The sequence below is a fragment of the Thrips palmi genome, unplaced genomic scaffold (assembly GCF_012932325.1).
Source record: "Thrips palmi isolate BJ-2018 unplaced genomic scaffold, TpBJ-2018v1 HiC_scaffold_19, whole genome shotgun sequence".
Classification (NCBI taxonomy): domain Eukaryota; kingdom Metazoa; phylum Arthropoda; class Insecta; order Thysanoptera; family Thripidae; genus Thrips; species Thrips palmi.
The window spans coordinates 425,539-451,369 of NW_023144628.1; the positions used below are offsets into that span (position 1 = coordinate 425,539).

General features: G+C 59.1%; 1 protein-coding gene across 2 annotated transcripts in view; it reads right to left on the reverse strand.

Moving 5' to 3' along the window:
• Positions 1-831: 831 nt before the first annotated feature.
• Positions 832-25,831, reverse strand: part of LOC117646051 — a 40,641-nt gene continuing 15,641 nt past the window's right edge. Inside the window, exons 2-7 of one of the 2 annotated variants that reach the window (XM_034386704.1) lie at positions 4,941-5,064; positions 3,544-3,654; positions 3,325-3,462; positions 3,152-3,249; positions 2,748-2,913; positions 832-1,880 (exon numbers count right to left, since the gene is read on the reverse strand). In XM_034386704.1, the coding sequence (XP_034242595.1) occupies positions 1,771-1,880; positions 2,748-2,913; positions 3,152-3,249; positions 3,325-3,462; positions 3,544-3,654; positions 4,941-5,064 (747 nt within the window). In that variant the 3' untranslated portion in view covers positions 832-1,770. Of the gene's footprint in view, positions 1,881-2,191; positions 2,358-2,747; positions 2,914-3,151; positions 3,250-3,324; positions 3,463-3,543; positions 3,655-4,940; positions 5,065-25,831 lie in introns of both variants that reach the window. The other variant, XM_034386703.1, reaches the window with a different exon arrangement.

Sequence of the window (25,831 nt, forward strand, 5' to 3'; positions counted from 1 at the left end):
CTCTCTCTCTCTCTCTCTGTGTGTTCTGGATTCGGTGTGAAGGCCTGTGAACCTGGCGGCCCCTCTACTTGGTGGTGTTGGATTGTGACATACTGCTCAGGGTGCAAGACTAAATTGATGCCAAATGGTACATTTGTGTCGAGATGAGAATGTGGTTAATAAAGTGTCCCTTCAGGGGATGAACTTAAACACACCAAAAGTAGTTTAAAAATATTTAATTACTTCACTTTAAAATTATCTTACAAAATTTACCATATATATAACATTTAAACAGACAGTCTGAGATAACAAAATTTCCCACTTAGTTTCAATTCATCATATAAAAACACATTTTGAGTACTTTTGTTAAGCTTCAGGCTTATCAGAAGTCCACGTATATTTTACACACCCACACATTTTCTCACACTCACACTAATACATACACACATACAAATAGGCACAATCACACTCAAATAACAATCATTCAAATTGATTTATCTCATTCACAAAACTAAAACAGATACACTCGGTCTTGGCACTTACAGAATGATTGATGCAATCAAGGCCCAAAACATATCCTACCAGTAATACTGCACAATTGATTTAACCAATGTCATGAGAGCTAGATGATTTGTCAAAGTTCATCTGTAATGCTATCATGGCAATGCCAGCACACTTGGTATTTATTTTCAAATTTCCTCTAGTCATCAACACTAGTTACTTTGTGTAGGAGCATCAGAAGCTACAATTTTTGAGTCAAAAAATATAATTTTAAGAAAAGACAGAATTGTGGTTAACCCAATATTCCATAACATAGCACTTTAAACTAGATAAAATAAATTAAAGACAACAGAAAATTGATTGGTCTAATTGCGACTTACAAAAAAATTAAATAGTTGCAGTTGCATTCTGATGGATACAACTTTATAACAGTTGCTCAAATGTTGGTATAGAAAATAATTAAGATTGTATATGATTTCTGATTATAATCATGCTTTACAGCAGAAGTGGACTAGCACATAGCATAATAATGCAAATATTTTAGCTGACCTACGGTAACTCACAGTGAGGAAGAACATTTCAGAGAAAACAAGATAGTCTATGCATCTACACGCAGCCAAAAGATGTTTTACTTTGAGGATGGTACAAAATGTAAGCTCTTACAAATACAACTTCTCAAATGTGACAATTCTTGTACAAAAAAAACAAAAAAAAACTGTTTGAGCCTCACAGAGTAACACAGACCTACTCCCTGAATTTGAAATCATATGAAGCCTATTTCATGGTAGCTCATAAGAAGAAATAGAACAAAATGGCAACTTACTACATAATTGTTCGTGACAACCAAATTAATAATAACTGTTGAATCTTAATTTCTACCCAAAAAGTATTTACAGATTATGCATTTGTTATCGTTGAGCAGATTATTTTCCCTTTGCATGTCCTAGAGAGCTTCCAACTAAATATATTTCTATTTGCACATAGATGGATTGCTTTTTCATGCATTCACATGGGAAAAGAACACACTTTACAAACACAACTGAGAAAATAGCAGGGCCAAAGGTATAAGAAATGAAAAAGAATCATTATTTGTCAAAGATAAAAAGGAAACAATTGAACAATCATAAATGCACTGAAGACATGTCACATCACAGACAGTACATTCACTTTGACTTCGGTCAAGTTGAGATTTCTACACAGGAGCGATGCTATGAAACTTGGCCAATAGCACCACCTCCACACAAGTTTGGCAGTCAGCAGCTTAGCTGCAGTTTTTTCTTCATGTCAATTCTAGTAGTTGTAGGGGCCGTACTGGGAACCATGGTAATAGGGACCAGGGTAAGCAGCAGGAGGAGCGGGATAGCCAGGGTAGGCAGCGTACTGTTGCTTCTGGGGGTACACTGTAAATGAGCAAAGTACAGTTTAAAACAAGGAAAACACGAACTCTTCAAACAATCAGATTCCCCCCACTCTCCAGTATTAAAAATTTATGTTAATAGTATCTATTAACATGCACATCCATCAGATCAATTAAGTTAAGATAGAAGTATCAAGGAAAACGTATGTTTTAATCTGAATAACAACTTTGGTAGATTATGAACATAACCCAGAATGAAGCAGTTACTGATGTTAAAAGGATCATTATTTGATATAATTTAAGCTTGAAAACAGAGAACAAAGAAGGAAGTTCCCAATAAAAACCAATGCTTACCAGGCATGAGATACTGCATGTTCATAGCTTCCTCCTTTTCCCTTTCTCCTCGCAAGCAGATCGCTGCTGCGGAGAACAGGATGGCTGATACGAGAGAGGAGCCAACACCAACCCACGCAAGAATGTATGACCAATCGTAAGAAAAGTATGTGTTTTCCTTTAGCACCTGTTGGACAAGTATGAAAAAGCCAAAACCGTGTTAGGCAGTTACAAATGTTTCTTTTTTTCACTTGGAGCCTGGGCAAGCCAAGATCAAGTCGAGGTCATTTTTCCACAGAACCAGAGGATGATGAAATGATGACTCCTCAGCGTTATCGATAAGAAAGAAAAGATATGAAGAAAGATTAGCTGCAATTGAATAAAATACTCAAATGGAACACCACAAGACCCTGCAGGAAAGTAACACACTGGGTGCATAAAGAAAATTTCCAAATCTCTTAATGATAAATTCTTCTTCAGAAGATAAACATGCAATGGTAATCCAGCATCTATAAATCAATGAAGTTGCCAGTCCAGTCCACAAGCTGAAAATGCATCGCTCCTGCGTGTTTTGTACCTGGCATAATATACTGCACATTGTTGGCTTTCTCAGAGTCTTTCTCTGATCGGAGGCAGGTAGCGGCAGAGAAGAAGAGTGTGGATGACACTAGTGAAAAACCCACACCGATCCATGCCAGCATGTAGGACCAGTCATACCACATATGAGTCTCATCGCGCAGAACCTAACAGTGGAGACCAATTAAAAATCTTGAATGAATACAATTAGAATGACACACGACACTGAAAACTGCACTGCTTCCTGGTCCTGGATTTAATGAACTTCAATGAGATGAGAAGATTTTGGAGGCAAGATAAAAAACAAAACATATTAGAAATTCCTGTAATAAAATAGAATGAAAACCAACAATGTTAAAACTTAGCATTGACCGGCACCAATCAGCCAGTCAAATGCATACTTACATTGTTCCACTGCTGGTAGAAATCCTCTCCGACAACCTTCTCCTTCTCGTAATATTCAACCCCGTGCCAAAGACCCATTGCACCAGCACTCAGGAGGCCTGAAACACAATCAATTTGAGAATCATACTTGCGCGCTGCGCTACATTTGTAGAAGGGAAAACAACGCCACTTACAAGCGAGGAGAATGAGAATCGCCGTGGACGTGATGTTGCCCGGGGAACGGCGCCAGCACCCGGCCACGCCCGTCCAGAAGGCCACGAACACCATGAGGAAGGCCACGATGAAGAGGGCGATCATGGAGCGGCCCATGTCTGCAAACAATGTTCATGTCAATGCCACTCTCACAGCGCGAGCGAGGGCCGCAGTAGATCAGTTTGGCGTCGTGGACATACGGAGACGAGTCATAGCGTCCTCGGACAGCAGCTTGGTCTGGTTGTCCACGTCTGGGATGAAGTAGTCGATGTTGTGGCAGTGGGTCTCCACGGGGCTCAGGTACGTTTCCACTGCAACAGAAATGCAAAGCAAAATCAAAAGGGCGTCTTTTAGTTCCAACGAAGATGCGACAGGCGAAGGGGAGGGGAGGGGAGGGGAGGGGAGGGAAGGCGCTCCCGTTAGAGCGCGGCAACGCGGCAAAGCCCCGGGACGGGACGACGGGACGGGACGGGACCCCAGGCCGTCTAGTCAGGCCGAGTGCTTGGCTGGAGGCTCCAGCAGGCGAAGGCACACTTGTGCAGGTTGGTGTGCAGCCAGAAGGGCCCGGCCTGCCCGGCCCCCGGCGCCGCGCCTGCCAACTCGCAGGCCATCATCTTCTCCATCTGCGCGATGCTCCGCGATGCTCCGCGATCTCCGGGGCGCCAAGCCGCCAAGCGCGGAACGCCGAGCGCGAGGCCTCGAGGCTCGAGGCGGTGGAGCGGCGGAGCCGAGCGGCCTGGCATGGCGTAGCAGGCGTAGCCAGGGCGGAGCATGGCGCGGTACCGTTGCCGACGGCCTGGCCCCCCTTCTCCATGCCCGCGGCGGCAGAGGCCCAGCCCCACGCGAGTCAACTACAGAAACACCTCCTGAGACGCCACGCAGCGGCGCAGCACAGCCAGCCGGAGGGAGACCGCGAGAACAAGGACCTCGACGAAGGGGACAGGAGCGAGCACACCAAAACCAAACCAGCCTTCAGCCAAGCCAAGTAACAGTAACAAGTAACAGCCAAGTAACTTTCGCCTTCGCCCCGGGAGCGAACAACCCTTTAGCTCTGTGCGTGACCACATCCGCCCTTCGCCGCGGCTGGCCGCGGGGATGCCGTCACCGGCTTGTCAACCAGTGTCGCGCCGCGTCGCGCCGCGTCCCACACGCGCCACCAAAACAAAAGGCAGAGGCACGCGACGCGGCAGCGCGCCAGCGCGGCAGCCGGCACTGCAGTCACAGGCCGCGTGCGCGTCACGGCGGCGCGGCGCGGCGTCGCGGTGCCGCACATTGGGCCACGCCGGCCACGCGGCCACGCCACGCCCCCGGACCCCCGCTGCCGCTGGAGCCGTGCTGGAGCGGTGCTGGAGCCCCTCCGGGGGCGTCTGGAGTGCAGCCCTGTCTGTCGCAAGCGTCGCAAGGCACATGCCGCGACCTTGGCACTGCGGCGCGGCGCGGCGGCATGCATGTGCACAGGACCCAGCGCGAACACGCGGCACGGTGGGCGTAGCAAACCACCGACTGGAGGAGGGGACGTCGAAGACCACCTGGCGACATGGCGTGTCAGGGCGCCCCTCTCCCATCAAGCCTCGGGAGGTGGGCACCACATACTCACCAGTAGGCGGCCTCTCCTTGGGGTAGCAGATGCGGAAGAGCCCCTTGGTCCTCGTGTAGTAGTAGTACTTGTTGTTCATGTTCTCCAGGAGGCTCTCCTGCCCTCCCCGCTTGGCGGCATATTGCTGCAACAAAGGAGACACAACACGGCGGTCAGTCAAGCAGGACAGACAAGACAGGCTTTCCGTTCAGTTCGGCTAGGGCTTTGGCTGCTATCGGCCATCACTTTTCAGCGGCAGCCGAGTAAAACCGAAAGGCTGGGCGGGGAACGGGAACGCCCTGTCGAGCGAGCCCTCGCCGAGAGCGCTACGGCGCGGCCTAGGGCCAGCCTGCGCAGCCTGCACCAGCCTGGCAGCGAAATGCAGCGAAAAGCCAGCCGAGCGAGACGAGACTTCGACCAATCGGTTGCAGAGCAGGGAATGCCCAACGCCCTGCCGTTCCCCGTGTGAGCCTCCGAAACAGTGTGCCACGCCACGCCCCGTCTCTCTCGCCCTCACGAGGCCTCGCGCAGGGGTGCGAGCGAGAGAGACAGCACACTGTCGGGAATCGAGGTGCAGCAGTTAGGGCCCCTTTCAAGGGTGCGCACTCCCCCCCCCCCTTGCTTTGACTACCAGATGGGCTCCTAATAGAGACCTCCCTCTGCCTCTCTCACTCACTCTCCCCCCGCAGCGCCGCAAGCAGCAGCGGCTGCAGCAGCATCGCGCCGAAGTAAGCCAGCGCTGGCGATAAGCAGACCGCCGAGTTGCGCAAGCCGAGGCGAAGGCTGGGCGGGGTGAAGGCGGGGCGGGGGCGGCGCAGGGCGGAGTGCCCCCAGCTCGCCAGGCCCCATTGGCCGGGCTGGCCCGCCCCCCGCGGTGGCGAATCGCGGAGTGACAGTCCGACAGGCAGGCAGGCAGGCGAAGGCAGAGGATTATGAAGGCGCTTTGCTTCGCTTCGAACCAGTTCCGGAGTGGAGTGAGCAGAATCACGCTGGCCCCTCGATTCCCTTCCCGCTGCTCTGCGCGCAGCACGCCGCGCGCCCTTCCGGGGGCACCCACTGCGCTGGCCAAGCACTCAAATGTCACGGGACATTTTTGTGCCATTCCCACTCCGGTGTCGTAAGGCCGTGGACTCGGCGGGGACAGGGCGATGGCGCTCCCCCGCAGACAGGCAAAGAGCCACAGCCGAACGCTACCGCCGGGAAGTCCAACTCGACGGGTTTGGTGGGCTCGTCGTCCCGGAAGGACATCCAGGCCAGCTATGCGGCCGCAGGCTGAGTCGAAACAGTGCAGTGTCTCTGTCGCACTCACACGGCGTCGCGTGCAGGTGCGAGGGAGAAAGACGCTGTTCGGGCCGCCTGGCTCCGCACAGTGGGCCAGAAGACCGGTGGAGGCGGCCAAAACTCTAGACGCGTTTTGAGCTCCGGAGTCGCGAAATGGGGCTCGAACCGAACGTGTGACCCCACCAATGGATTGCTCTCCGAACGAGGAGTCCAGGTGGGGTCCACTTGATCGAGTCCCATTTAGCGACTCTGGAGCTCCGTCTCTCTCCCGCACGGGGCGCGCCGCGAGTGCGAGGGAGACGGAGGGCTGGACGGCCTTGTCACGCTCGCGGCGACACGGCGACGACGTGGCGCCCCCCGCGGCACGCCCGAGTGCGAGGGAGACGGAGGGCTGGACGGCCTTGTCACGCTCGCGGCGACACGGCGACGACGTGGCGCCCCCGCGGCACGCCCGAGTGCGAGGGAGACGGAGGGCTGGACGGCCTTGTCACGCTCGCGGCGACACGGCGACGACGTGGCGCCCCCCGCGGCACGCCCGAGTGCGAGGGAGACGGAGGGCTGGACGGCCTTGTCACGCTCGCGGCGACACGGCGACGACGTGGCGCCCCCCGCGGCACGCCGAGTGCGAGGGAGACGGAGGGCTGGACGGCCTTGTCACGCTCGCGGCGACACGGCGACGACGTGGCGCCCCCCGCGGCACGCCCGAGTGCGAGGGAGACGGAGGGCTGGACGGCCTTGTCACGCTCGCGGCGACACGGCGACGACGTGGCGCCCCCCGCGGCACGCCCGAGTGCGAGGGAGACGGAGGGCTGGACGGCCTTGTCACGCTCGCGGCGACACGGCGACGACGTGGCGCCCCCCGCGGCACGCCCGAGTGCGAGGGAGACGGAGGGCTGGACGGCCTTGTCACGCTCGCGGCGACACGGCGACGACGTGGCGCCCCCCGCGGCACGCCCGAGTGCGAGGGAGACGGAGGGCTGGACGGCCTTGTCACGCTCGCGGCGACACGGCGACGACGTGGCGCCCCCCGCGGCACGCCCGAGTGCGAGGGAGACGGAGGGCTGGACGGCCTTGTCACGCTCGCGGCGACACGGCGACGACGTGGCGCCCCCCGCGGCACGCCCGAGTGCGAGGGAGACGGAGGGCTGGACGGCCTTGTCACGCTCGCGGCGACACGGCGACGACGTGGCGCCCCCGCGGCACGCCCGAGTGCGAGGGAGACGGAGGGCTGGACGGCCTTGTCACGCTCGCGGCGACACGGCGACGACGTGGCGCCCCCCGCGGCACGCCCGAGTGCGAGGGAGACGGAGGGCTGGACGGCCTTGTCACGCTCGCGGCGACACGGCGACGACGTGGCGCCCCCCGCGGCACGCCCGAGTGCGAGGGAGACGGAGGGCTGGACGGCCTTGTCACGCTCGCGGCGACACGGCGACGACGTGGCGCCCCCCGCGGCACGCCCGAGTGCGAGGGAGACGGAGGGCTGGACGGCCTTGTCACGCTCGCGGCGACACGGCGACGACGTGGCGCCCCCCGCGGCACGCCCGAGTGCGAGGGAGACGGAGGGCTGGACGGCCTTGTCACGCTCGCGGCGACACGGCGACGACGTGGCGCCCCCCGCGGCACGCCCGAGTGCGAGGGAGACGGAGGGCTGGACGGCCTTGTCACGCTCGCGGCGACACGGCGACGACGTGGCGCCCCCCGCGGCGAACGTCATTATGCTGAGGGCGACCCGGAAGCGAGCGGGGCCGCAGGGGCCGCGGGCAAACGCGGTCACTCTCAGGGCCTCGCCGTCGCAGTGGCGTTGCCGAGCCCCGCCGCCCTGCGCTGCCCGCAGTAAACCACACAACCCACAGTGGGCCAGAAGACCGGTGGAGGCGGCCAAAACTCTAGACGCGTTTTGAGCTCCAGAGTCACAAAACAGGCCTCGAACCGAACGTGTGACCCCACCGATGGATTCCTCGTTCGTAGAGCAATCCATTGGTGGGGTCACACGTTCGGTTCTAGTCCCATTTAGCGACTCTGGTCTTCTGGCCCACTGTGCAACCGCCGCCGTGCTCCGCTCCAAGGACGCCCCCTCGGCCCCTCGGGGGGCGCCGCGACGACGACGGCGATGGACCGGCGAAAGCAGACGCGACTCGCGCGGCCCGGTATTTAACACGGTGGTGGCTGGGCTGCGCGATGAGGACTCCAAAGTAGCTTTCATCAGCCCTAAACGACACCAAGCTGCAGCCATTGTGCAACGGCCGCGGCGTCGCGGCGTCGCCAACCACACCAAGCAGTGCCTGCTGCAGCTATGCTGCTCGCGGCGCACCCGCCTTGGCCGAGCGACAAATTCATTTCCAGCAACAAGGACGCGACGATGCGGCGCTGCGGCGCGCGCCAAAGTGTGTAATCGGCGTGGCGCAAGCGGAACGCTGCGGAACGCGCCGCGCCGCCGCCCTCCTGACCCGCAGTGTGCCAGCGCCAGCGCGCCGCCGCGGCACTGCACTGTGCTCGCGAGGCCCGTGCCAATTGACACCGTGAGCGCGATCCGCTGACCTACCCAACCCGACCTACCCACACCAGGTAGGCGCGGCGGCGCGTGCACGGGCTGGCCCTCTCCGTCGCACTCGTGGCGGGGCCCCGACAGGGTGCGAGAGAGAGCACTCGGCAGTCCAGACAGAGCAGTCCACGCCGCGCCACGCGGCGAGGCGCCGCGCGTACTCCGCGCCGCTACTGTCGGGTAAGGCAAGGGAAAGCCATCACATACCTCTGGAGGAAAGGTCAACCTGCCCAGCCGGCCCGACACGGCCCGGCCCAGGCCAGCCGGCACGCCAGGCAGGCCTGCCACGACACGCATTCTCGGCAAAACGAAAAGCCATCGCACAAATTTCCCTATTGAAAGGTGGGGTGAGGAAGCGAGGCACGCGACAGGGCGGAGGGCGGGGCGGGGCGGGGCGGGGCGGGGCCACTCCGGAAGCGGCGGCGCGCGCCAACGGAACGCCTCGCGGCCCCGCCCCGCCCCGCCCCGCCCCGCCGCCTGCAACGTACCGTTGCCCGGGCAACCACACACGCCTGACGCCACAGGCGGATCACTCTAGCGTGAGGCGGGGGCCGGGCCTTCACACCGGCAGGAAGGGCTGGGCGGACGCTGAGCAGCCACCGTTCGAATCCATACCTACGGTGGCGTCGCCGCCGGCACGCCCCGCCCCGCGAGAGCGAGAGAGACAGCGAGACTGACGCGGTGTTTGCACAGCGCTGGCCGCTCGGCTCGCTGACGAGGCACGCGGCGCGCGACCGAGAATCGGTAAGAAACGACGCGTCGCGACGCGCTGCGTTTGGCGCAATTTGGCAACCGATCGCCTCACCGCTCTTTCCGCGCCGCGTCGGGCCGCGTCGGGGCCAAAGCCTCGGCAAAAGCAGCGCGTAGCGCCCAGAGTGGCGGTCCTCGTCCTCGTCGCCCCGCCTTTGTTTAAGTAGTGCTTTCGTTAAGTCGCTGCACTTTCCCTCCAGGGGCAGGGCGGGGCGTCGAGGCACGCCGCGGCCCCGCCGAGGCCTCAGGCCGCGACACGACGGCCTGGCCAGGGCGGCCAGGGCGGCCGGCCCGGGCGGGGCAGCGCGACCCCGAATCGGAACCTGGTTCACTTCGTCACCGTCATGCCGTCCCGTCCCGTCCCCGTTGTCAAGACGAGATTAAGAGGGGCGAGAGGAGCAGCGGCCCCTAAGCCCGCGGGAGAGCAGAGGCATTCCGTCCAAGTCGTGCGAGAGAGACAAAGCGACAACGCTGCGCCGAATCAAACAGTCTGCCAACCGTCAAACTGAGCACGGGGCGGGGCGGCCAACGCACAGTGGGCCAGAGGACCGGTGGAGGCGGCCAAAACTCCAGACGCGCTTCGAGCTCCAGAGTCGCTAAATGGGACTCGAACCCAACGTGTGACCCCACCAATGCATTGCTCTCCGAACGAGGAATCCATTAGTGGGGTCACACGTTCGATTCAAGTCCAGCTTAGCGACTCTGGAGCTCAAAACGCGTCTAGAGTTTTGGCCGCCTCCACCGGTCTTCTGGCCCACTGTGCAACGCCGAACCCGCACCGCAACGGCCCAGGCTCCTCCAAGAAGGCCGTCTCCCGGACCCTCCCCGACGGCGGGGTGGATCGGGGTCGGCCAGCCAGACGGCGCAGACGCCAACAGCGCCACGCCCGACAAGTGCGGCCCCACCGGCCCCGCCACTTTGTCATTCGATTTGCGCAACGCAATGGATGACATCACGTGTCGTGCTCAGCACCGCCAGGCCAGCCCTGCCACGCCGGCCCGCTGGACGGACTCGCAGACCGACAGGCACACTGGCAGGCAGACTGCCGGACTGGTTTTTGGTGTCGAATGTCATCGCGCCTTGCATCAGCCAGAGCATCAGTGCGATGCTCGCCGCGTCAGCCGGCCTCACCTTGCCCAATCGGCTAAGCTGGACCCCACCCCGCCCGGCCCCAGTGCTGCGGAGCGAGACAGATGGACGATCCAGGGCAGGCCCCTGTTCGGAATCAGCCTACTGGAGCCACGATACGCCAGAAAAGATGACTTGGAGGCGAACCCCCTTGCGGTGCCTGTCACGCACCGCCGCCTGCCAGGTTGCCGATCCGGCCATTGGCAGGGGCTCCGCCTGGGCTCCGCGGCCGCGTGTCCGCACTCCGACATGTCGGTTAGTCGGCTGCCACTTCCAGTGCGGTAGCCGAGGCGGTAGCAGCCCGGCCGAGACCGGCGGACCGGTACCGCACCTCAGCACAAACACAACAACTGCGCTGCGTACTGCGTCCGCGTCCCTGTCGTTGGACGACTAGTTTCTCCAGCGCGCCATTGACGGCGAGCCTTTCTCCCTTGACGACCACGGCGGCGACCAGGCCGCCGCGTGCAAGTCACACCGCACCGCGTCACCAGGACGACGACGACGCCGAGCTCCGAGCGCGGAGCGAGGTCGCCGTCAACGAGCCCCCGGCCGGCGGCGTCACGTCGTCACCACACTGGCGCGTCGCGGCGCCCCGGCCAGCCGAGCGAAAGGGTCGCTCTGTCTCCGTCGCACTCGTGGGGCTCTGCCTTAGGGCGCGAGAGAGACGGCCACGCATCGGCAAGGACGTGGCGGTGGAGCGCGGCGCGGCGGCGCGGCGGACACCTCATCAGGCGCGGTGCGCGGTGCATACCGCCCTGCACGCCGCCGGGCCGCAGACCGCACCGGCCTGGCCTCCACTTTCACTCCCAGCCTGCCGCCGCGCCGCCATCGCGGGGAGGGCTAGCTCCCTGGACAAAGTATCTAAAGGGGGACTGGCTGCGAGGGCTGTCTCAGCGTGCCGAGGCACGACTGCATGCACCATTGTCAATGGCCCGCCCGACCCTTCTCAAGACGAGCCTGACACAGGTCCGACCAATCGGCTCTACTTCGGCTCCGGTTCGGGCGTCTTCGGGTCCGACCGCTCCAGGCAGCCGCCGGCCGCGTGGCCGAAGGAGCCTCCGAAGGCGAGCCAGGCGACCCCGAATACGCCTTCGGGTCGGACCATCTATACATCTATCTGGCGGCGGCGCGGATGGCACATTTATGGTAGGGTCGACCCTCCGAGGCTTGCCTCGCTGAAACACAACCAAACCTTACCGGGCTTCCAGTCCCCCTTTAGATACTTTGTCCAGGGCTAGCTCGGCCGCCTGGCCGCCGGCAACAGTTAGCGAAAAGGAAATGCAACGCGCGTCGCGAACCAAAGAGAGCCCATGCTTAAGGGCGTACGGGTGGCAAAAAAAAATTTTTGGCATTTGATAGTGCTGGGTGTGTTCTCTAATCCTGCCGAGCGGTTTTTCCCTGCGACGCATAGTTTAAGCGTGGCGATGCTTACAAGTTCGAAAATTTAGCGTTTTTAGCCCTTTTCGGAAAAGTATCCCGGGAGAACCAATGGAAGAAGCTCAATAAAATTTTGCACCCAGGTTAATGAAGGTTGTAGGTATGTTGCGAAGAATTTTCACGGCGATCGGGTTCAAGGGAAAGCTCCTGGAACGCCTTGAAAAAGGTCATTTTTCCAAAGTGCGCAGCGACAAAAGTGCAAGAGTGAGGAGGTTGAAAAACCTTTACCACACAGCCAGGACCTTCCTCTATTGATTGCAAAAAGTTTCGTGTCGCTAGAACAAACGGTTTATCCAGGAGGTTTTTCCGAAAGGCGGCTAGTTTTGCAGGTCCTTCAACAGAAGAGAGAGACAAGCGATGTCTTGTCTTTCTCGCGCCGAGTTGTTTCCGAAGCAGCCCCCGCTGCAGGTAGCCGGGTGAGGCCCTCGCCGGGGAACAATGCGAGCCCCAGACCCTTGCCGCCGCGCGCACACGACTAACTATAGGAGACCCCCGATGATCGTAAAAATCCGTAATCTGGGTCACGCCGCAGGTAGTCGCTGTCGGGGACGGTCGGGTCGTCTTCGGCTTGGCTCGGTCTCGTTCGGCTCCGTGCTCGACGGGGACGCGCCTCCCCCGGCGTGGCGGCGCGTAGCTGGCGAGCCTTCGGCGGGTCCTCGAGGCCCGAAGGGACGACGGAAACACCCGACCGTCCTCGACAGCCCCGCCGGAGCGCGCGGCCGGTTTTATGAGGGGGCAATTTAGCTTGTACGCGCTGGTCTGTGCATTGGGATACAGCACCGGGGGTCTCCTATAGTTAGTCGTGTGCCGCGCGCCGTCTGGGCGGACTGCAGCCAGTGCGGAGCCATCTCCAACTTTTGCAAAACGGAAGGTCGAAGCTTCGGTCAAAATTGTCGCAGGACTATTTTTCAAAGTATCATTGGAACCGCGATTTTGCGAGGAGACCATTTCTGTCCGATTAGACGCTGAAAAACGGGCCGTTCAAAAAATTTCTGTTTGGGGTTGAGGGGCAATAAATCCTCCTGTCACCATCCTCGCTTCGGTGCGACGAGCCGCCGGCAGTGAATGAGGCCCTCGACACAATAGACAAGGGGCGACTACCTGGCCTAGTCCAGAGAGTCAAATTTCTAACGCGTCGCTTGACATGTTTGCAACGATGACCAATGCACGCGGGACAAAATTCTGGATCTATTCATGCAAAATTTGAATTCGAGCGATCATTTTGACGAAGCAGGACAAACTGCATTTCACACCTACACTGAAATGTGAACCGTTTCGTGACAAGCATTTTGGTAGCGTTGTCAAAAATTGTCATTTTACTATGAACACGGACTTAGAAAAATTCCAGCCGATTGGCCGGACAAGCAAAACTGCTCGGCTGCTCATCGGAGCCCAGCTCCGGAGGCGAGGTGCCGTTGCCCCTCTCCGGTCGGGGGGCAATAAAAGCTATTGTGCTAGTGTTGGCGTGGCCCTGCCTGACCTGGCTGCAGTCTGGCGACGCCTGACGGGGCCAACACACGACCAACGCTTATTCGGAAAAGCCTTCTCGAAATGGACCGCCACCCTTACGTCCTTAATTGTCAGCACACTCGCTGTCTCTCTCGCTCTCGGGGTGCGCCGTAAAGGCGAGGGGTGAATCACTCAGCGTTCTGGTGTACACATGAGTACATGAGTACGGGTGAGTACACCTTGCTTTACTCATAAATTTCACAATTTTAAACGTTGTGAGGCTTTATTTAGCGTTTTTAAGGGCACTCAACGTTAAATCGGTCGATAAACTAGTACATTTTCCCCTTTTTAAACTTGTGAGTACACTGAGTACGGGCAAATTCGTACACATGAGTACACTAGTGATTCACCCCTCGCGTAAAGGTGCGAGAGAGACAGAAAAACGACTCTCGGAATGAGTCGCTCCAGAGGAGAAGGCGCGGCGTGGCGGCCGGCAGCAGACTCCGTCCCCCTCAGGGCGTGCCAACTTAACATTTATTTGCGATTTTTGACATTTTATTTCGTAAACGGCTTTAAATAAAAAAGTTGTGCATAAAGTAACTTAAATTCAAAATCAAATTTTAAATTTAAGTTACCATGTGCCAGAGAGAGAGAGAGAGACAGACAGCGACGAAAAACGTCTTTCGGAATCAGTCCGCAGACACGGCCTGTAATGACGTGACGACAAGCGGCGCACCCATTTTCTTTTCTTCATTCTTCAAGCAAATCCCACGAGCCGAGGAGGACGCGCCGCGCGCCGCCGCCGTGTCTGCGCGCACGACAACGCACGGACACACGCACGCACCAGACAGCCTCACCCCCCTCCTCCTCTTTCCCACATTCATCAAATTTTAATGGCGCTCGGTAAATCTATAGGCGGCTCGGCGCGGCACGCGGCACAACGCGGTCGCGCGTCCAGCCACACAATGGGATGCTCCTGCACTGCAGGCTGCTGCAGGGGCCGTGCCCTGGCCGCGCCCTGGCCGTGCCTCGCACAGAGAAAGCAACCAGACCAACGAGGGAGAAGGGGCGATATCGTTAGATTCTTTTCTTTCCTTTTTTTTCGCTCCGCCGTCCGCCCTCTGCTCCGCGCGTCAGTCACTAGACACGTCGTCGTCGTGTCCGAACGAGCTCGCCGATCTTGATGGCGGCGGTGATGGATACGCGGCCCGCCTGCGCGACGTCAGCGCCGCACAGTGGGCCAGAAGACCGGTGGAGGCGGCCAAAACTCTAGACGCGTTTTGAGCTCCAGAGTCACAAAACAGGCCTCGAACCGAACGTGTGACCCCACCAATGGATTCCTCGTTCGGAGAGCAATCCATTGGTGGGGTCACACGTTCGGTTCGAGTCCCATTTAGCGACTCTGCAGCCCAAAACGCGTCTAGAGTTTTGGCCGCCTCCACTGGTCTTCTGGCCCACTGTGCGCCGGCCTCTCTCATTCCGGACACTGTCTCTCTCGCACCCCCCACGGGCCGACGGCACGTCCAGTGAGTGCGAGGGAGACAGAGCGACACGAAGGATCGCCGCCGCGCGGGCCGCGGGCAGCAAAAATATAAATCACAGACAATGGAGCGGAGCGGGCCATGGCGGCGATGCCTGCGGCTTGATTAGCCACAAGGTAAACATAAGTCTGCGTGCCTTCTAATTCGGGGGGCACGCCGAACGGCCAGGCCAACAGAGGTCAAAGGCAAAATCGCGCTCGCGAACCAGAAAAAGCAGCAGACCTCAATTCGTTCGGCTCAATTTGCTCGCCAACCTGGGCCGCCACCGCCATCGCGGATCCAACACACCACACCGCGTCCTGCTGCCCGCTGCACTGTTTCCGCATTTTCCCGCCACTTTTTCCGCCGTTCGTTTTCCTGCGGCCAGCAGCGCCTTGCACGGCCTGCACCGCGGGGCCGCCTTTGCCTTCGACCATAAACCGCGTCCGGGCGCGGGCCTCACGGTCTAACCGACCGTGCACACACACCTCTTCTTCCATTTTCATTTTTTTTAAATCGGATATTTTACTTCTTTTTAGCCTTCCCCGCCTTCGGCCCGGATGGATTAGACGACTTCAACGCCACGTCCCTGGAGCTGCCCGCCCGGCCCGCTCGGCCGCCAATCGAATTATAATCGCCCCTCGCATCGCATCGCCGCGGATTGCTCTCGAACTGGCGCTCCGTCTTCGTCACACTCACGGCGCTCCGCGGGGGAGCGAGAGAGAGAGAGAGAGAGGCTCCGTTCGGAATCAGTGCCCGCGGGACGGCGCGGCCCAAGTCCCGCCCGTCTGCACAGTGGGCCAGAAGACCGGTGGAGGCGGCCAAAACTCTAGACGCGTTTTGAGCTCCAGAGTCGCTACGCAGGCCTCGAACCAAACGTGTGACCCCACCAATGGATTCCTCGTTCGGAGAGCAATCCATTGGTGGGATCACACGTTCGGTTCGAGTCCCATTTAGCGACTCTGGAGCTCAAAACGCCGCGTCTAGAGTTTTGGCCGCCTACACCGGCCTCTGGCCCACTGTGGTCTGGTTCGCACATCTGACGACCTTGAGGCTGAGGCGCATTCTGGCGGGCGGTTCGGGAGGAGAGTCTCTCTCTCTGTCGCACTCACGGGCCACTCCGTGCGGGTGCGAGAGAGACGGAGCGAATCACACGGCTGCTGCGCGATCATCGCGGCCCGCGTCGGCCGATCGCACTTGCGAAAGCAACCAACCGCCAGGACCGCGCGGTGAACCAGGTGCAACGAGCGGGCGCCTCGTCACAACACCTTCAGCCGGGCGTGTACACTGCTTCACCTTTACCCTTCACCATCGGAACAACTATGAACGACTTTTTTCCCTGTTCAGTTTTTTGTTTCGAAAGCAGCGTCACACTGCCGCGCGAGGGGACGCATGCTCGCTCGCGGATTGAACCATACACGTTCCGTCGTCCCGGCCCGCGAGAATCCCGTCCGCGTCGCGCCGTGCCGCGCTGTGCCGCCTCGCGGGAATCAACCGCCAAGCCCGGCCCTGCCCGCGGGAAGGAAAAAGCGGCCAAGGAATGCAGAGTATGACAAATTTATACTCGCGAAGCAGGCCGGCCGGCCGGCCGGTCAGACGACGGGCGGAGCGGACAGGCAGACGTGACGAAAAAGCCAAGTACGCAGTGCCGAGAGAGAGGGACGAGCGAGACTTGGAAATCCGGTCCGCCAGACAGCTTCTTTCCACCGGTCCGTTCCGTCGGTCCGTCGGTCCAATCCGAACGGAGACCGGAGTGGGGTCCCGCTGGTCCGGCCGGGCTGTGGGGCTTCGGCTGGGCCGGCTGCCCACCGCGCCACCGCCGTCGTGGCGCACAGCGGGCATGGTCAGCGCGCACAGTGGGTCAGAAGAGCGGTGGAGGCGGCCAAAACTCTAGACGCGTTTTGAGCTCCAGAGTCACTAAACAGGTTTCGAACCGAACGAGTGACCCCACCAATGGAGTGCTCTCCGAACGAGGAATCCATTGATGGGGTCACACGTTCGGTTCAAGCCCTGTTTAGCGACTTTGCAGCTCAGAACGAGTCTAGAGTTTTGGCCGCCTCCACCGCTCTTCTGGCCCACTGTGGCGCGCCAGCGCGCGGCCTGGAGCTGGAATCGCCGGGAATCGACTCATGTCCGGCCAACACTCGCCGAACCGCCGTGGAGCCGCCAGGGAGGCATTCCAGGACTCTGGGACTCCGGGACCCGCTTTCCAGCGTGGCGCGCCGCGCGTGGAAACGCTCCCAACGCGGCGGCCTGGACCCAGGCCTGCCTGGACCCTGCATGTACTTGCTCGCAGCCAGTCAGATCCCAGACACTGTCTCTCTCGCACCCCCGCGGGTCGCCCCACGAGTGCGAGAGAGACAGCAGACGGCAGGTCCGTGCGAGGCACTGCGGCCGGCACGCCAAACGCCGCCAATCCCAGCATTGGCCACGCCGCGCACCGCCACAGTGCCACACCCCTCGAGGCAAGTGGCGCCCGTCGCGGCTCCAATTTGACAGAGACAAGGCAAAAAAAAAAAAAAACAAAAAAAAAAAAAACAGGAAAAGTAGCGATATACATCGGCAACCGAGTCGGCAACTTTGGCCCGTCCCGTACATTAACAAATGTGTGAATTTCGCCTTTGTTTAGCCCTGACGGGTTTGAACCTGAGTCTGGGGTCAAAATGGATGTTATTTCCGTCATCAGCGCCCTTAAAAACATAAGAAACAATGCAAAAAATCGAATAAAAAGAATGTTCAAAATATACCGCACTGGGGATTTGAACCCGGGTCCAAACTTCTTCGATTCGCTTGAAATTGGCACCATTGGTTTTGTCTTGTCGCCCTGATTCCAAAAATACCCCTACATGCCCTCCTAGCTGTATCCGTTACCGAAATCCTCCTCGACCCCATGTAGGACCATGATGCACCTGCAGCAGCGCCCCCGGGGCTCGGATCGGATTTGCTGCCACCGGGCGGTTCTTAGGGTCACCCAAGGAGGCTGCATACCAAATTTGGTCAAGATCGGACCACGGGAAGTCCTCGGACGGACGGGCGGACGAACGAACGAACGGACGCACAGCAAGGATCATACTATATGCCCGTCCCTCAGTCATTTTTTTACAAAAAAATAAACGGGACGGGCCAAAAAGTGCACCTCACTCGCGGCGTTCGACTGGCGCGGCCCCTGCCCACTCCTACCCTGCTTCACGTCTCACCACATCACAGTGGTTTTAAGTTTCCTACCCAAAGAAACACAACCTGGAACCACCTTCGACAGAACCCAATTTCCAATATCAATTTGGGCGGCCACTTCAAGGTGACTTGAGGTCACGCAATTTCTTACTCGTAATTTCTTTTTTTTCCAGAGAGGGGAGTGGAAGGAGTTACCCGCAGGGGAAGGGGGGGGGGAGGCACATGCCAAGCAGGACTCCGCTCTTACTCCGCTACTCCCGAAGGCCCGCCAAGGCGGCGGCCCACAGTGGATTGGAAAAATGGAGGGGAAAGGGGAAGGGGGGGCACGCGCACCGTTAACCTTGCGTTTGACTCGACGAGGGGGGGGGGGTGAATCAGCTGGCGGACCGCAGCTTTATCGCATGCGTGGCGTGGCGGGGCGGGGCGAGCCGGCCAGTCGAGGCGCCGGAGGTGGTGGCGGGGCGGGGCGGGGCGGGGCGGGGCGGGGCGGGGCGGGGCGGGGCGGGGCGGGGCGGGGCGGGGCGGACCGCTAAGCCGCCGCACGCCCGGAGAGACGGACCCCGACGGGCCCGACACGGCCACCACCGCCGCAGCAGCCGCGGCTCAAAAAACGAAACTTGTCATCCAATTGACGGAACGCCGCCAATGAGACGGTTACACAGTGGCGTTCGAAAGCCAAGGCAAACAATCAGGCCCCGCGGCGATTATGACGGCCGACGGGCCGCCTCGGCTGTGATCCCACGCGCAAGCGCGCCGGGTATCAAAGTCGCATTTTTCTTCCCTTTCTCTTCCGCGGGGCGGGGCGGGGCGTGGCGGGGCGGGGGCTTAAGTAAAACAAAGCCGCGTGGCGGCCGCTGCAGGCCAAGACCGCCGGGTCCGCCGGGCCTCGACTCGGCTGCCTGGACGGCCTGGACGGCGTTACGACACAATGGCAGCTCACGTGCATGATTTACCGCGCCACCTGGTCGGCCGGCCCGCCAGCCAAGAACCAGCCACCTTCAAGTGCAGGCGCAGAGGCGCGGCGGCGCGGCCGCGGCGAGGCTCTCATCGGCGAGGCGGCCCCAACGACGCCACCGCCAGCACGCCCTGCAGGCCCTGCAGCAGCCTGCCCGCAAGACTAACGGCCAGAAAATGGAAATCCAATTCAGTCCTCGGCAGCCAGAGAGCCCTTGAGCCTCGAGCCTCGCAGAGAAAGTGCCATGGCTTATCATTATCATTCATTTATCGCTCGTCCACGTGGTGCAGCGTGCGGCAGTGGCGGCAGTGCCTCTTAGCGGCCAGGAGGCCCATTACCTCACCGAGCGCCACACGCTTCGCCGTCCATCGGGCCATCGGGCACCGCGTGCGTGCGTTAGAGTCCTTAAGAGGATGCTTTACCCGCGGCCGGGAGTGGGGATTCGGGCCCCCGGCGGGCGGCAAGGCGCGCGTTGCACCGATGCAAATGTAACGTCGCCGTGGCTTCACTTTTGATCCGATTGTCACGAAACTTGGCAGACGCGTTCGTGATGCCCTGAGGCAGGCCTCGCTCGTTTTTGCCGCGTTCCAAACCGTTCATTTGAACATTTTTTGAACATTTCCGTTCAACAGGTTTCGGCCACAGCAGCTCAGTTTGCGGGACAGTATTCCAAAATCGGAGACCGTGGTGAGATGCGCGCTGAAGTTTTAAGTAGCTTCCCGCAAACGGATCGGCAAAATGTTGAACGACCTCGCTTGAATCTTTAAAATTCAAACGCCCTGCAGCGGCGTGGACGGCGTGGATCAGCCCGGCCCGGCTGGAGCGGCTCGCCACGGCCAGGTGGGGAGCCCCCTTGCACCCGAACCCCGCAGCGCAAGCCCACCCCCACTCCTCCGCCGCCTAGCCCAGCCGAGGAAGCGGGGGCAGGGGGAGGTGACAATAGGTGCATCCGCACGTGCAGTTTTGTTTCACTCGCACCGGCAGGAGAATAGACAGAGACGTGAGCGACAAGAACGCGACCCTCCGAGCCGGGCGAGGAGGCCCCGAAACCGTCCGCCGGATCGCCGACCGCCGGACCGCAGAGATTTCAAGAAATTATGAGAACAGGGCCAAAATCAACCTTTTCACGAAAAATCGTAGTTGCGCGTTTCGAGTCTCGCTGATTATTTCTATACCTATCTCTAAAAACCCAGTTCGGGACCTAATCGCCGCTTCCTTCTTTCACTAGAGTCACTGGAGGGCACTAGAGGCTAAATTAGAATGGTCCAGAACTTATGAAATCAAGTATTCTTTTATTTTCTGCCCTGCCGACCACTATTTGAACAATGGTTGCTCAAAGTTGAAATCACTGCTCCTAATACCACTAGAATGCTTTATCTATTTGACCTAGAGGCAAGCAAGTATCACGAGACGATGCAGAAAACTATGTTTAACAACTTTTATTTAGCATCCAATTTGATAAACCGCCTGTCAGATTGGTCAAACGGTAAAATATGTATGTATGAAAATCACGATTTGGGCTGACTTTGGGCGGCCACTGCCTCAAATCTAGGCCCTCTAGTCACACTCTCTCTACAGGGCAGTGGTCTTTAGAGGCCTTGTTTGTAAATCCTAGCTCAGGAGAGCGATTTTCTTGCGTAGTTTGGACGCTGTGTTGTCGCGAAGTTGGGCGAAACGGCGACAAATGAATAGAAATTGCGATATGGGGTGACTTTAAGCAGCCACTGCGTCTGATCCGAGGCGGTATTTCGTACCCCCTCAGTGGGCAATCGATCTTTGGACCTTCCTTTAGCACGCCTTTGTTACGGAGTGCGATTATCCGGCTTCGTTTGGAAGAAGTATTGTCTCAAAGTTGATCAAAACGGTCACAAATACCTTTGAAAAATCGTGTTTTGGGCCGACTTTAAGCAGCCACTGCGTTTGATCCGAGGCGGTATTTCGTACTCCCTCAACGGGCATTTGGTCTTTGGACCTTCCTTTGGCATGCCTTTGTTACGGAATGCGATTGTGTGCCTTAGTTTGGGAGCAGTATTGTCTCAAAGTTGATCAAAACCGACTTTAAAGGCATTTTTGACTGTTTTGACTCATTTTGATCCAACACTGCTCCCAAACTAAGGCACACAATCGCATTCCGTAACAAAGGCATGCCAAAGGAAGGTCCAAAGACCAAATGCCCGTTGAGGGAGTACGAAATACCGCCTCGGATCAAACGCAGTGGCTGCTTAAAGTCGGCCCAAAACACGATTTTTCAAAGGTATTTGTGACCGTTTTGATCAACTTTGAGACAATACTTCTTCCAAACGAAGCCGGATAATCGCACTCCGTAACAAAGGCGTGCTAAAGGAAGGTCCAAAGATCGATTGCCCACTGAGGGGGTACGAAATACCGCCTCGGATCAGACGCAGTGGCTGCTTAAAGTCACCCCATATCGCAATTTCTATTCATTTGTCGCCGTTTCGCCCAACTTCGCGACAACACAGCGTCCAAACTACGCAAGAAAATCGCTCTCCTGAGCTAGGATTTACAAACAAGGCCTCTAAAGACCACTGCCCTGTAGAGAGAGTGTGACTAGAGGGCCTAGATTTGAGGCAGTGGCCGCCCAAAGTCAGCCCAAATCGTGATTTTCATACATACATATTTTACCGTTTGACCAATCTGACAGGCGGTTTATCAAATTGGATGCTAAATAAAAGTTGTTAAACATAGTTTTCTGCATCGTCTCGTGATACTTGCTTGCCTCTAGGTCAAATAGATAAAGCATTCTAGTGGTATTAGGAGCAGTGATTTCAACTTTGAGCAACCATTGTTCAAATAGTGGTCGGCAGGGCAGAAAATAAAAGAATACTTGATTTCATAAGTTCTGGACCATTCTAATTTAGCCTCTAGTGCCCTCCAGTGACTCTAGTGAAAGAAGGAAGCGGCGATTAGGTCCCGAACTGGGTTTTTAGAGATAGGTATAGAAATAATCAGCGAGACTCGAAACGCGCAACTACGATTTTTCGTGAAAAGGTTGATTTTGGCCCTGTTCTCATAATTTCTTGAAATCTCTGCGGTCCGGCGGTCGGCGATCCGGCGGACGGTTTCGGGGCCTCCTCGCCCGGCTCGGAGGGTCGCGTTCTTGTCGCTCACGTCTCTGTCTATTCTCCTGCCGGTGCGAGTGAAACAAAACTGCACGTGCGGATGCACCTATTGTCACCTCCCCCTGCCCCCGCTTCCTCGGCTGGGCTAGGCGGCGGAGGAGTGGGGGTGGGCTTGCGCTGCGGGGTTCGGGTGCAAGGGGGCTCCCCACCTGGCCGTGGCGAGCCGCTCCAGCCGGGCCGGGCTGATCCACGCCGTCCACGCCGCTGCAGGGCGTTTGAATTTTAAAGATTCAAGCGAGGTCGTTCAACATTTTGCCGATCCGTTTGCGGGAAGCTACTTAAAACTTCAGCGCGCATCTCACCACGGTCTCCGATTTTGGAATACTGTCCCGCAAACTGAGCTGCTGTGGCCGAAACCTGTTGAACGGAAATGTTCAAAAAATGTTCAAATGAACGGTTTGGAACGCGGCAAAAACGAGCGAGGCCTGCCTCAGGGCATCACGAACGCGTCTGCCAAGTTTCGTGACAATCGGATCAAAAGTGAAGCCACGGCGACGTTACATTTGCATCGGTGCAACGCGCGCTGCCAAGCCAGACGGGAACAGACACACTGCAAAACACTCCACTCGCGAGCGCGTTGAAAACCCTGTCAAAAAACTTCAGCTGCAGATGCCACTCAAAGCCTGAATGCATTGGATCTCGCCACTCCATTCAGTGAAAACCGGTTCATTCCTCGTCACTACACTGCAAGTACGTGCGGTACTACTTCGCTTTGAACCAGCACGCTGGAAGAGTGCGTTGTTCCGTACACGCCCACGGTGGCATTGGCCCTGAGGCTGGCCGGCCGTGCGTCGCTGTGTGGGTTACGCCCGCCCCGCCCCGCCCCGCCCCGCCCCGCCCCGAACAACGGGCGGAACCGGGCGGAGACAATGTTGATGTATTTAGGGCCGGCAAGGACGAGGCGTCGAGGCGCGTCAACAGTCCTTGCGCAAAAAGGCGCCAACAATGCGCACGACCAGGACCTCTTCACCTCGTCGCTCTGCGTCCCTCCCTCTCTCTCTCTCGCACCTCCGCGGGGCCGGCGGCGGGGCGCGCCTCGAGTGCGAGCGAGACGGAGCGACCAAAGCACAGCCATGGCGGAGCCACGCCGCAACCTCGCGGCGTGACGGCGTGACGCGGCGCCGTCCAAGAGGAGCAGGCACTCGGGGAGCTCGACAAAGCCGGGAGTACAGCCTGCGCCGCTGCGCCACTGCGCCCTTCACAGCCTTTCCAATTAAAAACGACGAGGCGAGTACTGCCGCCTGGCAGATGGCGCCGGGGCGCCGAGGGCGTCGCGTCTCCGTCTCGCGGCGCCACTGCAGGACTGCAGGCTCCGCTCCAGCAGCAACCCGCAGGTGGCAGTGGACTGACTGCGAGGGTCGCCTTCGTCGCTCTGTCTCTCTCGCACCCATAACAACGCCCCATGAGTGCGAGAGAGGCAGAGCGACGATAACGACTCCCGTCAGTCGGCAGTGACAGACAGACAGACAGACGGACGAGCGTGCGATTCGGCGCGCGTCGGAAGCCCAGCGACAAACTCGCGAGACGATTGTTCCGGCTTCCGGTCCGCTTCCGGTCTGCCTGCCTGCCCGTCCGTCGGTCGCAAGGCACTCGCAAGTCCCTCGAGACGGGCGGCGGGGCGGCGAGCGTGTGCCCGGCGCGCGAAAGAGCGAGGGAGGGTCAACACCCCCGCGGGCCGCGGCACACCTCGACGCGCCTCGACGCCTGCGACGCTTCGCTCCAAGCGACAAGTGTCCGAGGGGCGTTGACAAGCGGCGAGGCGTTCAGTCTACCTCCCACGCAATCACGGACAAAGCCTAATGGGCTCCAAGGGCCCTGCCCCGCCGAGGCCGCGCCGACCGCCAGTTGGATCCCACTCGCCTAGCGAGTGCGAGAGAGACAGAGCGACGAAAAGCACCGGCCGGAATCAGGCTTTAGCCACAACAACCGACCACCGGACCGGAGGACGCCGCGGAGGCCCCCGCCGCCCCGCGCCCCCCGGCGTCTTCGACGTGGTCTTCCTGTCGAGCCGGCAACGCCGCGCCGCGCGCAGCCGTGGCGCAGGCCGCCGCCTCCAGCACGCCCTGCACGCCGAGAGCCTACCTACCCGCACCTCCAGCCAGCGAAGCCAGCGAAGCCAGCCCATTCATGCAAGTGGCCAAGGGCCTAAGCACCAATCGGCCGGGCCGCCGCATGGCTGGCCGTGCCGCCGCCATTCGCAGGCCATTGTCCTGCTGCGTGCCTCCTGTCTCTCTCGCACCCTGACGGCACGCAGCGCCCATCCTCCAGTGCGAGAGAGACAGACGCACCGTCCCGAATCAGCCCGCACAAGTCCAATTTTTCGCTTCCAGCAACCAATCCACTGTAAAAAGACGTGGTAACTTGGCGTGATAGGATTTGGACCAGGGGGCAGCCCGTCGCTCCGTCTCTGTCGCACTCATAGAGGGGGCGTGCGACAGACCGTCGAGGCCAGCACCCAAACCGGCAAGGCGCGCAATGCACAAACACGCAAAACTAGAGATTGCATTATTTCTGGGTTGGCGCCGTGGGCAGGCGCGGGGCCGCGGGGCCGGGAGAACGGGGTGCGGTACTGGTGCGCACACCGCCGTGAGAACAGTCGCGCCAAAACTTGACGCCTGATTGTGCAAACAAGAATAAACGAGAGCACAGAAGTGGGCGTGGGCCGCGCCCGCTGGGACTCGAACCCCCGACCGCCACCACCACGCGGTGCAGGCTGCAGACGGCGCCTCGCGTCCCAAGCAGACGTCCTCCAGACGAACGCGACCAGGCCGGGGACGGGGACGCCACCACTTTTACTAGTGTCCTCGATACCACGACGGCGCCTCGGAGAGTCACTTCGTCGTGCTGTCTCTCTCGCACTCGCGGGGCGTCACGCGGGGGTGCGACAGAGACGCAGCGACTGAACGACACTCCGGGATGGCTCGGCCGGACAACGGTGCACCAGTGCAGTGGCGCGTGACGAGGAAGGACGCAGCGCGTGCGCCTCGGCAAACAACAAAATCAACAACAAAAATCAAGCATGCCCACTGCACTAAAAAGCGATCGGCCGGCCATTTCATTTAATCCGAGCGAGCCCGGGCAAGGCACGGCACGGCGCCTTGTTTATTGGACACGTTGACATTCTGCAAAGGTAAAGGGTGAGGCAGATTCCACACGGCGGCATGCGGCGTCCCAGCGGCCCAGCACAGACGCTCTGCAGGCTCTGCAGCTTTGCAGCCCAGACAGACGGCTGCTTTCGAGTGGAGCGCCTCTCTCTGTCTCTCTCGCACGCATGGAGCGCCCCGTGTGGGTGCGAGAGAGACAGAGCGACGGGACCGTCCGCTCCTCGGAATCAGTACAGCCCGCAGTCCTCCCTTCTCTTCGGTCGCATCGCTGCAGTGTCCCTCCCACGTTCAAGTCTCCGACTCTCCGGCCGACGCAGCGAACGCAGCGGCACCGCGAAGTGCCGGCGGACGAGGCGGACGCAGCCTGGCGCAGCACAGTGGGCCAGAAGACCGGTGGAGGCGGCCAAAACTCGAGACGCGTTTTGAGCTCCA